Source organism: Echeneis naucrates, chromosome 1, assembly GCF_900963305.1.
Source record: "Echeneis naucrates chromosome 1, fEcheNa1.1, whole genome shotgun sequence".
In the NCBI taxonomy this organism is placed as follows: Eukaryota; Metazoa; Chordata; class Actinopteri; order Carangiformes; family Echeneidae; genus Echeneis; species Echeneis naucrates.
The window spans coordinates 1,301,748-1,316,848 of record NC_042511.1 but is presented as its reverse complement, the minus strand read 5'-3'; the positions used below and the strand labels follow the sequence as shown (position 1 = coordinate 1,316,848).

The following is a 15,101-nucleotide window of genomic DNA, read 5'->3' as shown; positions in this document are numbered from 1 at the left end:
CGGAGGACGCCTGGCCCCCCCCAGCTGGGCAGGAGCAGCAGTCAGCCAGGTGTTCAGCATTGCAGGTGTTTTAACTCTGGGTGACATGATCACCCTCACCGGACCACAGCTGAGGGACGCAGCACGCCTGGCAGCCACTTTGGGACAGAGGTCGGAGCGGATCCTGGGCAGGCTGCTGGACCACTGGAGGGGCTCTCTGACCCCACATGAGCTTCTCCTGCTAACCGACCACAGCGCTGGTGTGACCACACCATGTCCCAAAGACCCCTTCCCCCCCATTATTGCCCGCCCTGGATGGTCTGCTGGGGGTCAAAGTTCAGGTAGCCGGTCGGAGGTGAACCTGGGTGAGGCCAACAGTAAAATCCTGTCAGCGCTGATGGTGGAATGTCTAAACAAAAAGAAGCTGCAGAGAGCCGACTCCCCCTGGAGAGCTCACCTGGGCCTCGGTGAGGAGGTCCGGCCTGAGTGGAGGAGCCTCTACAAACCTCCACTCACCAAAAAGGTGGCCGACCTCCAATGGAGACTCCTCCACGGGATCCTGGCAGTGAACGCCTTCGTCTCCATCCTCGACCCGTCCACCTCCAACAAGTGTCCCTTCTGTGTAGCAATAGAAACAGTGTTCCACTGTTTCTCCCAGTGTCCTCGGCTCGGCCCCCTGTTCTCCCTGCTGGACACACTGCTAAGGAAAGGAGGAGAGGTGTTCTCCCTCCAGACCTTCATCCTGGGCTTCAGGTACAGGAGGGCCATCAGACACAGGAGCCAGATGATAAACTTCATCCTGGGACAGGCTAAACTGGCCATCTACGTCACTAGGAAAAGAAAAACCTCTGCTCGGTGCAGGAGGACCAGCTCCTCTTCTCAGATCAGCTGATCTGAGCGTTTTTGAGCGTTTGATGTGATAAATGAGTGAAACGTAACTAAACCTGTCTGTGGAAATGAATCAAATAAAGTAAACTTTAAAAATCAAAAATCTCCCTCTCCCACTCCCCCCCCCCTCTCTCTCCCTCTCTCTCCCTCTCTCCCTCTCTTCCCTCTCTCTCCCTCCCTCCCCCCCCCTCTCCCTCTCTCTCTCTCCCCCCCCCCCCCCCCTCTCCCTCTCTCCCACTGTTTCTCTCAGCTCTAAGCATGTGTACTGTATTTCCTAACCATGTTTCCTGAAGTCTCTGTCTCTCCCAGCTCCTGTCCTCTCTCTCCCTGTCCTCATCCTGCAGGTGATGAATCATCACTGTTTTGAAGATCTCCTCCTCCTCCTCTCATTCTCTCCCTACTCTGGATCAAAACGTCCAGAAGGTTTTGACTACATTGAAGTGAATTGAACCTTTAATAGATAATATGTGCATAAAATCAATGTGAAACTTCTCCTCAGTTGAAACACAGGAAGAGAGCTAACATGTCTCAGTGGGTCGTGTTGACATGGAGGACAGAGACTTGGCACTCAGGTCACAGGACTGACCTCCTGTGGTGACCCCAAATAGGGAAAAGCTGAAAGTTCATTCCTGTTTTCCTCAGGTGAGTTTGAATTTCTCCTGCTCTGTAAAAACAACATCCTGTACAGATATTGTGTGTTTGCAGCTTCAGTAAGATTACTGCCACGTGTTTGTTCTGTCTAGTAATGTGTTTTTATTTGATGTTCATTTCTTCTTCTTCTTCTAAGTAAATTAGCTCTTTAATTAATTAATTAATTAATTAATTAGCTCTGCTCAACATCGAATGTGGGTTCACGGTTGTTACTCATTCTTTTGAAGGTGTTTCACTTGAAAAGTTTTGACAAGCAGAACCATTTTATCTGTTGTAAAGTCCAAAGGGTGATAAAACTACTTGAAGTGACTCGTACTGACTTCCTGCATTATAGTGAAGTGAAGAGGAAGGAAGCCTGTCTTCTTTTAATATCTGGACTTCTAGCTCATGCTCATTGCACGGCACCCAGAGGAACAGGACTGTCCTCTGATGTAAAATCAGCTTCTTCAACGTTCCCCAGCTGATGTGTTTCTCTGTCTCTGAAGTGACACAGAGATGAGTTTAACAACAGCATCCAGTGGATTTGTGGTCGTCGTCCTCACTGTGACAGGTACTGAATATCTGCATTTACTTTGTAGGACATTCAGCGAACTCACAACAAGCTGGAACTGTTGAATTCATCAATTTCAATCACTTTTTCTAGTTTTAATGTTTGATTTGATGCAAATCTTTAAAACACACACAAGTTTTTGTTGCATTTCAGTGCAGTTGAATCTTTTTTGTGTTGTGGATCCAAAATTGTTAACCTGTTAAAAGCAGAGCTTTTTGAATGAACTGTGTGAATGGAAATGTAAATGGTTCATCTGACAGACTCAGTAACTTAGGAGTTTATCACCAAGTCTGACCGAGAGCCCAAAATAGAAACAAGATGTTTCTAGGAAATGGTTTTAATTTACTCTAATTTCTTTCAGTGTGATGGTTCCACCCTGTATGTTTGCACAGCAGCAGTGAAGTGTGAATACACGTGAACAAGAACTGTTATGTTCGTCACTAAAAGTCTGTAAGATTCACAGGTCCAACACTGAGAAGTTCAAGAGCAGAGAAGAAAAACTATTTTCACACACAGGCCATATTTAACAATACATGACAGGAATACAGACTCTTTCTACATTAAACTTTAAATGTTGAGGCAAATTCGTTTACATCATTTAGTTGATGTATTTTAATCATTTAGCAGGTTTCCATAAAACTTCCCCAAAGTTGAATTTCACTCTGAATGTGATTTAATTCCTCCTGTGCTCTGTGTTACAGCGATACACAGTCAGAATACCTGGACAGTGACTTACTCTGCTACTCAGATCTGTGCCGTCAAAGGATCCACAGTGGAAATAAACTGCAACTACAGATACCCATCCAGGATAAATGGCCAACAGACTAAAGTTGAGGAAACATTCTGGTTCGCTAAAGGGAAGATTAAAGACCCTGTGGATCTGAAAACAGACTCTGAATATTCAGGTCGTGTTCAGTATGACTGTGGTCAGAACGACTGCACTCTGAGAATCACAGACCTGAGAGAGAGCGACTCAGCTGAGTACAAGTTCAGGTTCACCACAAACCAACCAGGAGGGAAATACACTGGATCACCTGGAGTCACTTTGTCTGTCACAGGTAAATATACAAATATTCAAGATCAATGAAACAGGACTGAAATAATCTCAGCTCACCATTTGAACTTTTAGTTAATTATGTTTCCTTCTTTATAGAACCAGATCTACAGGTAAAGTTGAAGAATAAGAATGGTTTTTGGGGAACTCTGGAGTGTCACAGTAGCTGTCGTCTACCAGAACATCCTTCTTACATCTGGTACAAGAATGGACAGAAAACTGGGGACAACACAGTTTATTTTTCAGCCTCCTTTTCTCGTTCAGACAGCGTCTCCTGTGCTCTTAAAGGATATGAGGACTTCCCTTCTCCCTCAGTGTGTGAGTTTACTTCAGTCTAACACTCACAGAACTCCATCTGGTGGCTCATTCAACCTGCTGCACTGTGACATGACTGCATGTGTTTATCACATGAAGGACTCAGTTTGCTCTCTCTGGAGAAACAGTCTTTGGTATTCAACTCTATCAACTGTTGTCAGTAAGTTAACAACACAGAAACTCTGTTTAAGATGTTGTAACAGTTGTGTTTTATCTTTCAGGTTTCTCTGGTCGATGCAACAGAGTGAGTTACACTCAGAGAAGAATCTGTGTCCTCAAAGGCTCATCAGTGGACGTTTCATGTTCTTACAACAGTTATGATTATTATGTTCAATCAAAATTCTGGTTCCGTCCTGATCGTGGTTCACACCCTGAGGACCTCAGTGAGGACACCCAGTACTCAGGACGTGTTGAGGTTCTTCATACAGACAGACGCTCCACTCTGAGGATCAGAGACCTGACAGAGACAGATTCAGCCCAGTATCGCTTCATATTCAGAACAAGATACTTTGAATGGCCGAGTAGTTACCCTGGTACAACTCTGACTGTCACAGGTACAGATCAACATGAAGGTTTATTTCTAATCATTTGTATTAACAAAACAGCTTTTTGTCAAAATTTAAAACCGTTAAATCACACTAAATAAACCATTCAGAATGACTTCCTGGTCTGCAGTCTATTTGACGCCGGGTGTGTTTGCAAATTTATACAAATAAAAGTCTCCCTTCAATAAATGCCTCAAACACTTAAAATGGTTTGTATGTTTCTGTAAATCAATTGTCAGTTAAAATATGACAGGCAGGAAATGCTTTATTTCACCTCCATAAAAAAATGTTATTTCTGAAAAAGAATATATCAGTCTGTGATTTGTATCACACCGCTTGTACAAACTGCGACTCAGTGTTGAATGTGGCAGACTTTGTGTTTGTGCATTTAGAGACATTGCTGATGACACTGTTGTGTTCTCTCATCCAGCTGTGCAGATTCTGGTGACCGCAGTAATCCACCGGTTTGGTCCTGTGGCTGAGCTGAAGTGCCACAGCAGCTGCAGGCCCTCTGCTGCCGTTGTCTGGTTCAATAATGAAGAGGAAATACGGGGTACAGCTTTTTCTGAGGATACCTATCGCTTTCAGCCTGGACAAAACATCTCCTGTGCTTTCAGAGGTCATGAGGTCTACCGTTCGCCGTCAGTGTGTGAGTTTACCACCACATCATTAATGCAGTCCTTTTGATTACCGTTAATGTAACCTCCCCTTTTCACACCAAGTCTTTTAGACTTGTTTAAAAACACATCAGGAAGTGTTGATTGTTGATGACTGGCTCAGAACAACACAAAAACTCTACAACTGGATGAACTTAATATTGTCTCAGGTGGTGTTGCTAGAGAAGGGAGTAGTTGGGAGTTGGACAGGTCAGTGTAGCAGATAGCCTGGAAAGTGCCTGGAAGATGACTCGTCATCACAGACCGGCTAAAAGAATACACAACAACAGGAAGAAAGAGCAGAACTTTGGACAGGAACTGGTGACATCAGCTCATCAAGAGTTATGGAGGAATTCTCTTGTTCTTGTTGGCAACTTAAACAGAATGTGTGTCACGAAAGCACGAGTCCATTATGTTTCTATTTTCTCCTGAAGATGCTCCGCTGACTGCTAACGTCTTTATAAGTCCCCCTGCTGAGACAGTGGAGGGACGGTCCATCACTCTGACCTGTAGCAGTGATGCTAACCCAGCAGCCAATATCACCTGGTACAAGGAGGACCAAATACTGGTCTTGAAGGGACCACATCTTGTCTTGAACAACCTCCGGTCCTCTGACTCTGGACAGTATCACTGCACAGCTGAGAATGAGCTGGGGAGGAGGACGTCTGGAAACATCTCCATTCATGTGGAATGTGAGTGAGGCTGAGTGAGGCTGTTGCTTTATTTATTTAGTCAGTTATTGGAAAGCTTTCCTGATTCTTCCTCCATTTCCTCCAGATCCTCCAAAGAACATCTCTGTGTCAGTGAGTCCCTCTGCTGAGATGGTGGAGGGCAGTTCAGTGAATCTGACCTGTAGCAGTGATGCTAACCCAGCAGCTAATATCACCTGGTACAAGGAGGGTGAAGACTCACCAAAAGCTTCAGGACAGATCTTCACCATCACTGACCTCAGACCTGAACACATTGGGAATTATTCCTGTGAGGTCCAGAACACAAGAGGACGTCGGCGCTCCACCTTAAATCTGACTGTTAGAACAGGTGAGTTACACACAAACTGTCAGACATTTGGACATACTGCCTTTGTAGGATTTGAATCATTTGTGTGTATTACACAAACCTGGTCAGACTTCATGTTGTTCATCATGAGTGGCTGCAAGAGTTTTTTTTTTTTTTGATCACTCATTTCAAGGAACATGGAATTTGGTGTTTGCTGCAGCAGCCTCTGCTGTTGTCCTGGTTGTCGCTCTCATCTCTGTCTTCCTCTGCATCACGTGAGCAGATTCATTAAACCAAATCGTTGTTAATTAAGTTAATTACAATACATTCACTTTAGTAGTGAGTCTGGCACTCATTTTAATCTTTCAAATTAATTTTCCTGACCAGAAAGAAGAGGGCCAGCAAACAAGAGTCTGAGCCTGGAGAGACACCAGACGACGAGGAACAGGTGAGAAAGGAGGACTGGCCTGCAGCACTGGAATCACCACTCCCACGTCGATTAGCTACTTTCTTCACCAACATTCACCAACATTCATGTTTAATTCCTTTGCTGAGCTCTTCACCTTTTTTACCACATTGATGTTTCTGAAAACAATCTGACAGAAATATTTACAGATTGTATAATTATAGTCAACATGATGAAACTTCTGGAACACAGATTTATGTTATCAAACTATACAACTCAAGTTTTGACCAAATATCAACAGCTTAAAGGAAAATATGTGAATTTATCTACTTCATCAACAGCCTCTTCCTTTTTTCTGTGCTGTCTCTGCTCCTCATCTACACATGTAAAAATCTATATGTCATCTCATTTGTACAGCGTCTGCAGACACGACCGACGCAGCAGGAAGATGACTGTCCCGACGTTCAGTACGCCAGCGTCCACTTCTCCAAAAGCCAACCTGTCTACAGCATCATCGGAGCACCTCTGCCCAGAGGACACATGGAAGAGGATGAAAATGAAGAAGGGGTCCAGTACGCTGCTGTCACATTTAAAAGTGACGCAGCAGCCCAGAGGTGAGCAGGTCCTCTCACAACAACTGTAGCATGATGGCTTTATGAAGCTTCACCTGATTTATGATCAGGATGTTTGGATCTTCTTCGCTCATCTAAGTTTGTTCATTTTGCTGCTAGAACCAGAGAGCAGGACGTTCCAGAGAATGTAGCTGCGTTGTACAGCATGATTAACAAACCTGGCAGAACACAGTGAATCTACGGTCTACGTTCCATCAGTGGTATGTTTTTTTTTATCGTTGTTGATGAAGGATGTTAAAATGTATTTAATCTAAGACTGTAACAAACAGCAGGTCAGCTCTCAACAGCAGAGTTCATGAATTTGTGAATGTGACTTGTATGACCTGGTCCTTTTTGTCCACCACCATGTTTTCCTGTTCATCTTCTTTTTGGTTAACATTATGCTTTGTGTCTGATTGTGGTCCTTCAACAGGCAGTTTTCCTGTGCGATCGATCCAAGGCCCAGTTTGAGCAGGCTATGTAATGCTATGTAATATGATTTTCCCCGTTATATTCTCTTGTGCCATCTGCGTGTCCGCTCAGCTGCTGAAGGAACGCTGGCTGAATTATGGATGGTGTAAAAAAGCTAATTGAGTTTGGATTTGACTACAATGATAATGTAGTTCTGCTCCACCAGCTTGGTTAAGTTATCAGTTAAGTTATCAGTAAAAGCAAACAAACTTCCATGAACAGAGTTTTTTTTTTTTTATTCTTTTCAAACATATTCAAGTCCTTCTTCTAAAAGGAATTCTACAAAAACGAAAAATACAATCTTAAGACAACGTACCTGGTCTGGTATAAGATATTCCAGTAATGGGTGTGATGCAGCAGCCCTCTTAGGCTGGGGGGGTTCACTGAGCATTTTAAAGGTCCGGCATGGTTACACAGTATGAGGGATAAAACACAGATCATACTGCGAGGGAACACAAAGATCATGTGAAAAATGTCTCCACTTGGCCCCTAAGGGCCTCCGTAGACTCCTCACACTAACACTTTATTTTCCCGCCGTGCAGATGAGGCGCGGACATGAGTTGAACCGCAGCAGCTCCTCCGTGTCTGAGCTGTTCGTCTTCATGACGGTGAACTCGGTCTGAGCTTCATCACTGTGAGGGAAGGTAACACATTATGTTGTGTGTTCTTTGTGTTTGTGCTCTGTAGCAGCGGACCGGCCTTTAAGGTGTGGCGGATAAATACAGCTGTTTTCTAAATATCACCATAAAGTGAATCCACTGTGGAGTCGTATGAACCTGACAGCAGCTCTTCTTCTGTCCCCTCAGCGGCCTTTTCCGCTTCCAAAGAAACTTTCTGAAGAAGTTTGTGTTTTACTCGTTTTGCTAGCTTGTGGCTTTAATTTTGGTGGTAACGTATCACGTGACCGAGACGAGCGCCTGGACACGCGTCAAGAGTGAGCCATAGACGGAAGTAACGGAGAGAATCCGGACATTTTTCAAAATAAAACACAGTTCAGATTCAGATAATGAACGAATGAAACGGAAGTAAAGTTATTTTTCTTTCTGTGTGGCCCGGGGTTGGACGCCGCTGCTCTATAGATTTAATTAAAGCTACACCTCTGCAGTCAGTCAAAGATGTTGCTGATTACAGTTTGAAGTGTTGAGGAGGTTAAATTAACAGGATTCTTGCTGACACTGTGGGCATGTGTGTGTACTGAGGACAGTCCTACAGGCACCAAAACGATACGCAATCAAGTATTTCTGCTGGTTGGTTGTTTGAAAATATCCAAATTGTTAATAAAAATATCTTTTGAAAACATGTCCTCTTTTATTCTAATAAAATCAAACCAGATTTATTTATTCAGTGTCAAATCCTAACAAAGCTACATCAAGGCACTTTACACATAGAGCAGGTCGAGACCAAACGCTTTATAAAATTATTTGAAGAGTCCCAACAGATCCCTGATGAGCAGGAAAAAGAGGGGGGGGGCAAAGTTTGGTAGAGTAGGGAGAGGATGAGAGCAGGAGGAAGGGATATTCAGTACAGGTGCAGCAGGAATACATGATGCTGTCTGGAGTTCACCACGAGCATTCACTTGTTAAGAAGTACTCTGAGTACTTTGATGTACTAAAAGAACATTTGATATCAAATTATTTTCGACACTCAAGCACAGTCAATAGATACTTTAAGGCTTTAATCTGTGACTTTCACTTTAGCTCAGTGATTTTCCAGTCAGGAAACTGTACTCTTGAGACTTTATGCTGAGAAAGTGAAGTGAAGGCAGACGACTAACATCAGTCCCAAGAGGCTGACTGCTTTCTCAGAGTTTATATTTGAAGAAGTTCAAAAATAAACCACGACAGAACAGAAAGAATCATTTCTTCATTTTAATTCGTGGGCGAGGCGTCGGTGGGAGGGGTTCTCACATTTGAATTTTCATGCCTACTAATAAAGTAAACAGGGTGGTGGTGGGCCCAAATTATCATTCAGCCTCAAGAGACGAAGTAGAGAGCAATTTGTTTTTATCCCTGTTTCTCTGCGATCGGCCTGCTGAGCTATGAGTCTAAAACAGGCAGTGACTCAGTTTGTTGTCTTCCTTCTCGCTTCATCAGGTACGATACATCTGCTTTCTAAAATTATCATCAGTGCTTTTTAGCAACAGATCAAATTTATGATGTAATTTGGGGTAACTTTCAACAGCAGCTCCAGTAAAATCTTCAGGCAGCTTTATTTGCTCTGAGCGTTATGAAGTTGAAGTGTTGGAACGGGAAAAACACAGCAATGACTTTCAAGTTCCAAATGATGATTATCATCTTCCTCTTTACATTTCGCAGAGACATTTTGAACTTTTTACTTCATTACAAATTCAGTTTACACAAATGTTCTTGTCTTGCAGTGCTCGCACTGTGCTGTCTTCGTACTTGAACTTCAGTAAAGAAAATACTTTTTTAAATATTTACAGAACTAACACAAAATCCTGCCATCATATGAAACCTGCTGCAGCTTTTGTAAACTCAGCGTTGTCGTTCTTGTCAGTGTTTTAATTTAACAAGCCGTGACCAGTCTGACATTTGAAATGATGCTGTTCTGCTTTGCTGCACAGTCAGTTTCTGAAGGCTGTGGAAACACCACTCTGGGTGAAATCGGCATTCACAAGCTTGGCCACATGTGGGGCAGAAGTTTGCGTTCACACCTCGCTGCCTCCTGATTAGACAGGAAGGAAACCAAAACAAAGCCACAAACATTTTTTTTCCATCTACAAACCCTCTCATTTGTAATCTGTGAGTTCTCATATTCAGTGAATGCTGTTTTAATACACACATTCAGTGCAGCGCTGTTCCTTTACTGATGTTCCTCTATGCAAAATGAAATTTGTAGACTTTGGTTTACTCTGTACAACATAATACTGTTTCCAACCTGTAGTATGAAAATTGAAACTCCCAGCAAAGCAGACTCATTTCTGCAGGTCATTATCTCTGTCCAACAAAAAGAATGTCTTTGAAATAAAAAAGATGTCAGGAAGTTCAAACAAAGTGATCAAAATGTAAGAAGAGAACTCAGAAAAAGCTTTGAGCCCAGCTGCAGATACAAACACTCTGTGGGACCCGATTTGGGAGGTCAAAGGTCACTGACCTCACAGAACACATGAATTCATCCAGTCATCATGACATAACTCCAACATGATGACATTATATATCCTAAAGGTCAAAGGCCACCTCCGCTGTGACTTCATAATGTCACCCAAAAAGGACTTGATAAAGCTGACATTTATTGAATTAGATCTTTTTTCAGATGGACCTCGGAGTCAGCTGATTCTTTGAATTTGGTGCAAACATTTATTTGATCTCAATATTGACCTTAATAAATGTTGATAGTCAAAGACTGGGCTGACCCAAACCCTTCTTGGATTATCTTTGTCTCACTGTGAACACGTCTGTCTCCTCGTGCTGTTGTAGATGAATGAACTCTCCCAATGTGTTGTGTGTTGCAGTGATGCAGGCAGACGGCAGACATACACAGTGCACCCCCTCATACATCTGTGCAGTTAAAGGATCAACAGTGGAAATGACCTGCAGTTTCTCACCTTCTATACTGTACAGTGAAGTGGAGAATATATTTTGGTATGCTACTCATGGTGGTCAAACTTTGGATCTGACAGCAGAGCAGAGATACTGGGGTCATGTGAGTTACAGTTGTGGAAAAAACAGCTGCACTCTGAGAATCATGGACCTGAAGGTGAGCAGCTGGACTGACTACCATTTCAGTTTAAGAACAAAGTCAAATTATCAAACATATGGGAAGGAACCTGCAGTCACTTTGTCTGTCACAGGTGAGATCAATACTTGTACAACAATGTGAACGTCTCTGTGTGTTTTTGACTGTTATCAATAACATTCATGCTCCTCCTTTGATTTATATCCAGATATAAAGGTGACGAGATACTCTAAAACACCGAAGTGTTACAACAGGTGCTCTTCAGCTCACAGGTCTTACATCTGGTACAAGAATGGACAGAAAACTGGGGACAACACAGTTTATTTTTCAGGCTCCTTTTCTCGTTCAGACAGCGTCTCCTGTGCTCTTAAAGGATATGAGGACTTCCCTTCTCCCTCAGTGTGTGAGTTTACTTCAGTCTAACACTCACAGAACTCCATCTGGTGGCTCATTCAACCTGCTGCACTGTGACATGACTGCATGTGTTTATCACATGAAGGACTCAGTTTGCTCTCTCTGGAGAAACAGTCTTTGGTATTCAACTCTATCAACTGTTGTCAGTAAGTTAACAACACAGAAACTCTGTTTAAGATGTTGTAACAGTTGTGTTTTATCTTTCAGGTTTCTCTGATCGATGCTACATAGTGAGTTACACAAAGAGAAGAATCTGTGTCCTCAAAGGCTCATCAGTGGACATTTCATGTTATTACGACAGTTATTATTCTAATGTTCAATCAAAATTCTGGTTCCGTCCTGATCGTGGTTCACACCCTGAGGACCTCAGTGAGGACACCCAGTACTCAGGACGTGTTGAGGTTCTTCCTACAGACAGACACTCCACTCTGAGGATCAGAGACCTGACAGAGACAGATTCAGCCCAGTATCGCTTCATATTCAGAACAAGATACTTTGAATGGCCGAGTAGTTTCCCTGGTACAACTCTGACTGTCACAGGTACAGATCAACATGAAGGTTTATTTCTAATCATTTGTATTAACAAAACAGCTTTTTGTCAAAATTCAAAACCGTTAAATCACACTAAATAAACCATTCAGAATGACTTCCTGGTCTGCAGTCTATTTGACGCCGGGTGTGTTTGCAATTTATACAAATAAAAGTCTCCCTTCAATAAATGCCTCAAACACTTAAAATGGTTTGTATGTTTCTGTAAATCAATTGTCAGTTAAAATATGACAGGCAGGAAATGCTTCATTTCACCTCCCATAAAAACTGATATTTCTGAAAAAGAATATATCAGTCTGTGATTTGTATCACACCGCTTGTACAAACTGCGACTCAGTGTTGAATGTGGCAGACTTTGTGTTTGTGCATTTAGAGACATTGCTGATGACACTGTTGTGTTCTCTCATCCAGCTGTGCAGATTCTGGTGACCGCAGTAATCCACCGGTTTGGTCCTGTGGCTGAGCTGAAGTGCCACAGCAGCTGCAGGCCCTCTGCTGCCGTTGTCTGGTTCAATAATGAAGAGGAAATACGGGGTACAGCTTTTTCTGAGGATACCTATCGCTTTCAGCCTGGACAAAACATCTCCTGTGCTTTCAGAGGTCATGAGGTCTACCGTTCGCCGTCAGTGTGTGAGTTTACCACCACATCATTAATGCAGTCCTTTTGATTACCGTTAATGTAACCTCCCCTTTTCACACCAAGTCTTTTAGACTTGTTTAAAAACACATCAGGAAGTGTTGATTGTTGATGACTAGCTCAGAACAACACAAAAACTCTACAACTGGATGAACTTAATATTGTCTCAGGTGGTGTTGCTAGAGAAGGGAGTAGTTGGGAGTTGGACAGGTCAGTGTAGCAGATAGCCTGGAAAGTGCCTGGAAGATGACTCGTAATCACAGACCGGCTAAAAGAATACACAACAACAGGAAGAAAGAGCAGAACTTTGGACAGGAACTGGTGACATCAGCTCATCAAGAGTTCTGGAGGAATTCTCTTGTTCTTGTTGGCAACTTAAACAGAATGTGTGTCACGAAAGCACGAGTCCATTAAGTTTCTATTTTCTCCTGAAGATGCTCCGCTGGCTGCTAACGTCTTTATAAGTCCCCCAGCTGAGACAGTGGAGGGACGGTCCATCACTCTGACCTGTAGCAGTGATGCTAACCCAGCAGCCAATATCACCTGGTACAAGGAGGACCAAATACTGGTCTTGAAGGGACCACATCTTGTCTTGAACAACCTCCGGTCCTCTGACTCTGGACAGTATCACTGCACAGCTGAGAATGAGCTGGGGAGGAGGACGTCTGGAAACATCTCCATTAATGTGGAATGTGAGTGAAACTCATCACAGTAAAATAAACAGCTTCAGGCTGTTGTGCTTTTATTTAGTCAGTTATTGGAAAGCTTTCCTGATTCTTCCTCCATTTCCTCCAGATCCTCCAAAGAACATCTCTGTGTCAGTGAGTCCCTCTGCTGAGATGGTGGAGGGCAGTTCAGTGAATCTGAGCTGTAGCAGTGATGCTAACCCAGCAGCTAATATCACCTGGTACAAGGAGGGTGAAGACTCACCAAAAGCTTCAGGACAGATCTTCACCATCACTGACCTCAGACCTGAACACAGTGGGAATTATTCCTGTGAGGTCCAGAACAAAAGAGGACGTCGGCGCTCCACCTTAAATCTGACTGTTTCATCCAGTAAGTTGTATTTGTTTTCAGACCGTCTTCTGTTTACCGAGGTTCCAGCCTTATACTACGGGGCTCCCTTTATTTTGGCACTGCTTCTTTGACAGACTGTGTCCAAAGGCTCCAGGGAGTCAGTGTGAATCCACCTGCTGACTCCTCCACAAACTGCCAGGAAGTCAGGAAGGCTTCCCCTTTCAATCCTGCTTCCTTCACATGTAGAGTTTGTGTCATCTGATGCTTTTCCAAAATCCCTTTAAAACAACAGTTCACCAGTCATAATTTAGACTACGTGTCTGTTTCATGAATTCATTTGCTCAAAGGCCCAAACAATCAGACTGAAATTCTTTTGTCAGTCATCTTGGTTTCTGTTTGCTTCCTCTTTTCCAGGTTCACAGAAATCATTAGCTGCTGGATTAATCACTGTAGCTGTACTGATGATCATATTCTTCTCTGCCTTCGTATTGATTCGGTAAGATGTTGACTTCTACTTTGGTTTTGTTCAGAGAAGCCTCTTCAACTCAGTCGGTTTTATTGGATGGTTGATTTGTTGGTCCATCCTCTTGTCCAGGAGAAAGACACAACCATCTGAGCCTGCAGAGAGACCAGGCAGCAAAGCAGAGGTGAGGAAGAGGAGTGAATCATGTTTCCTTCCTGTCACATGAACTGTGGTGGTGATGAAGAGCAGCAGTTAAGAAGGAAAGCAGACGGGAACTGAAGTCTGATTTCATATTTTCCCTTCAGCTTGATGGTGAAGATTATGAGAACGCACCAGCACCAGAGGAGCATCAGGACGAACTCTTCTACACCACCGTGAGATTCAGTAAAGACCGGGATGATCCTCTGTACTACAACATCAGGCTGGGTCCGCCCAACAGAACCGATGAGGAGGATGTGGAGTACACTCCTGTCAACGCTGAGAGCGTCCGACTGTCTCCAAGGTCCGAGCAGAAGACTCTTCTTTGTTTGAAACAGACAGTTTCTCGTATTCTTTTATCCTCATCATTATATTTTTTCATTCACAGATTGAGACGTGAAGAGGCTGATGATGATGCTTCTGCACTTTACAGCAGAGTCAGCAGAAGGTGCAGAGAATGAACAGCAGCCTGAGGTCTGTCGCTCTCTGGAAGACTTTTATCAGGACTGACCGATAACACAGTCTGTCCAATGACATCGTGTCCCCTCTGCTCATCGGACGGAGACAGACGCTCAAAACTTTGACCACATTTTTCCAGCTGTTTGTTTGAACAGAGAAAAAAGACCAATTAGTCTTAACGGATTCTATCAGCAGTTTCAGCCGCTCTCTTCCTCAGCGCTTCATTCTGCAGCATTAATGTCAGCTTAGCAAACATTCAGCTGTTTTCTTTTTGAAATGTCTGTTTAAATGTTGGATGTTTAATGCTGAAGAAGCTTCTGATGCCCATCAGGGGGCGACTCCACTGGGTATCAAAAGAAGTCATATTGTATTGAAGTCTATGGGAAACTGTCCCTCCTCCTCCCTGTTTGATCAGCTCAGTAAACGTTTTCCTGATGAGTTGATGGTCTCAGTCTCTAGTTTCAAGACTTCAACACAACATGATGTTCATTTTTCATATGATGCTCCATTTAGAAGGAAACAGATCAGGAAGGAGGGGAGGGGTTA

At 43.2% G+C, this 15,101-nt stretch overlaps 2 protein-coding genes across 4 annotated transcripts; both read left to right on the top strand.

Moving 5' to 3' along the window:
- Nucleotides 1-1,934: 1,934 nt before the first annotated feature.
- On the top strand, nucleotides 1,935-3,729 carry LOC115038680 (uncharacterized). 3 transcript variants are annotated; one of them, XR_003840562.1, is made up of 4 exons: nucleotides 1,935-2,068; nucleotides 2,770-3,126; nucleotides 3,228-3,571; nucleotides 3,659-3,729. XR_003840562.1 is itself a non-coding variant. In XM_029497252.1 (3 exons), the coding sequence occupies exons 1-3, from the start codon at nucleotides 2,014-2,016 to the stop codon at nucleotides 3,458-3,460; spliced, it is 651 nt and encodes a 216-aa protein (XP_029353112.1). In that variant the 5' UTR covers nucleotides 1,935-2,013; the 3' UTR covers nucleotides 3,461-3,590. The 3 variants fall into 3 exon arrangements, 1 of the variants encoding a protein (XP_029353112.1); XR_003840561.1 differs by having other exon boundaries at nucleotides 3,222-3,571; XM_029497252.1 differs by lacking the exon at nucleotides 3,659-3,729 and having other exon boundaries at nucleotides 3,222-3,590.
- Nucleotides 3,730-9,078: 5,349 nt separating this feature from the next.
- Nucleotides 9,079-14,992, top strand: LOC115042356 (sialoadhesin-like). Its single transcript, XM_029500564.1, has 11 exons — nucleotides 9,079-9,215; nucleotides 10,595-10,933; nucleotides 11,168-11,221; nucleotides 11,440-11,772; nucleotides 12,193-12,411; nucleotides 12,853-13,110; nucleotides 13,214-13,474; nucleotides 13,850-13,931; nucleotides 14,031-14,082; nucleotides 14,204-14,400; nucleotides 14,485-14,992. The coding sequence occupies exons 1-11, from the start codon at nucleotides 9,161-9,163 to the stop codon at nucleotides 14,555-14,557; spliced, it is 1,923 nt and encodes a 640-aa protein (XP_029356424.1). The 5' UTR covers nucleotides 9,079-9,160; the 3' UTR covers nucleotides 14,558-14,992.
- Nucleotides 14,993-15,101: the final 109 nt, after the last annotated feature.

What these genes read in the sequence shown, in the direction of transcription:
- LOC115038680 (XM_029497252.1), top strand. Translation starts at nt 2,014, where the DNA reads ATGAGTTTAACAACAGCATCCAGTGGATTTGTGGTCGTCGTCCTCACT. An exon ending in CGTCGTCCTCACTGTGACAG is followed by an intron (nt 2,069 to 2,769) that starts GTACTGAATATC and finishes TCTGTGTTACAG; the next exon opens with CGATACACAGTCAGAATACC. An exon ending in AGTCACTTTGTCTGTCACAG is followed by an intron (nt 3,127 to 3,221) that starts GTAAATATACAA and finishes CCTTCTTTATAG; the next exon opens with AACCAGATCTACAGGTAAAG.
- LOC115042356 (XM_029500564.1), top strand. Translation starts at nt 9,161, where the DNA reads ATGAGTCTAAAACAGGCAGTGACTCAGTTTGTTGTCTTCCTTCTCGCT. An exon ending in CTTCCCTTCTCCCTCAGTGT is followed by an intron (nt 11,222 to 11,439) that starts GTGAGTTTACTT and finishes TTTATCTTTCAG; the next exon opens with GTTTCTCTGATCGATGCTAC. An exon ending in AAATCTGACTGTTTCATCCA is followed by an intron (nt 13,475 to 13,849) that starts GTAAGTTGTATT and finishes CCTCTTTTCCAG; the next exon opens with GTTCACAGAAATCATTAGCT.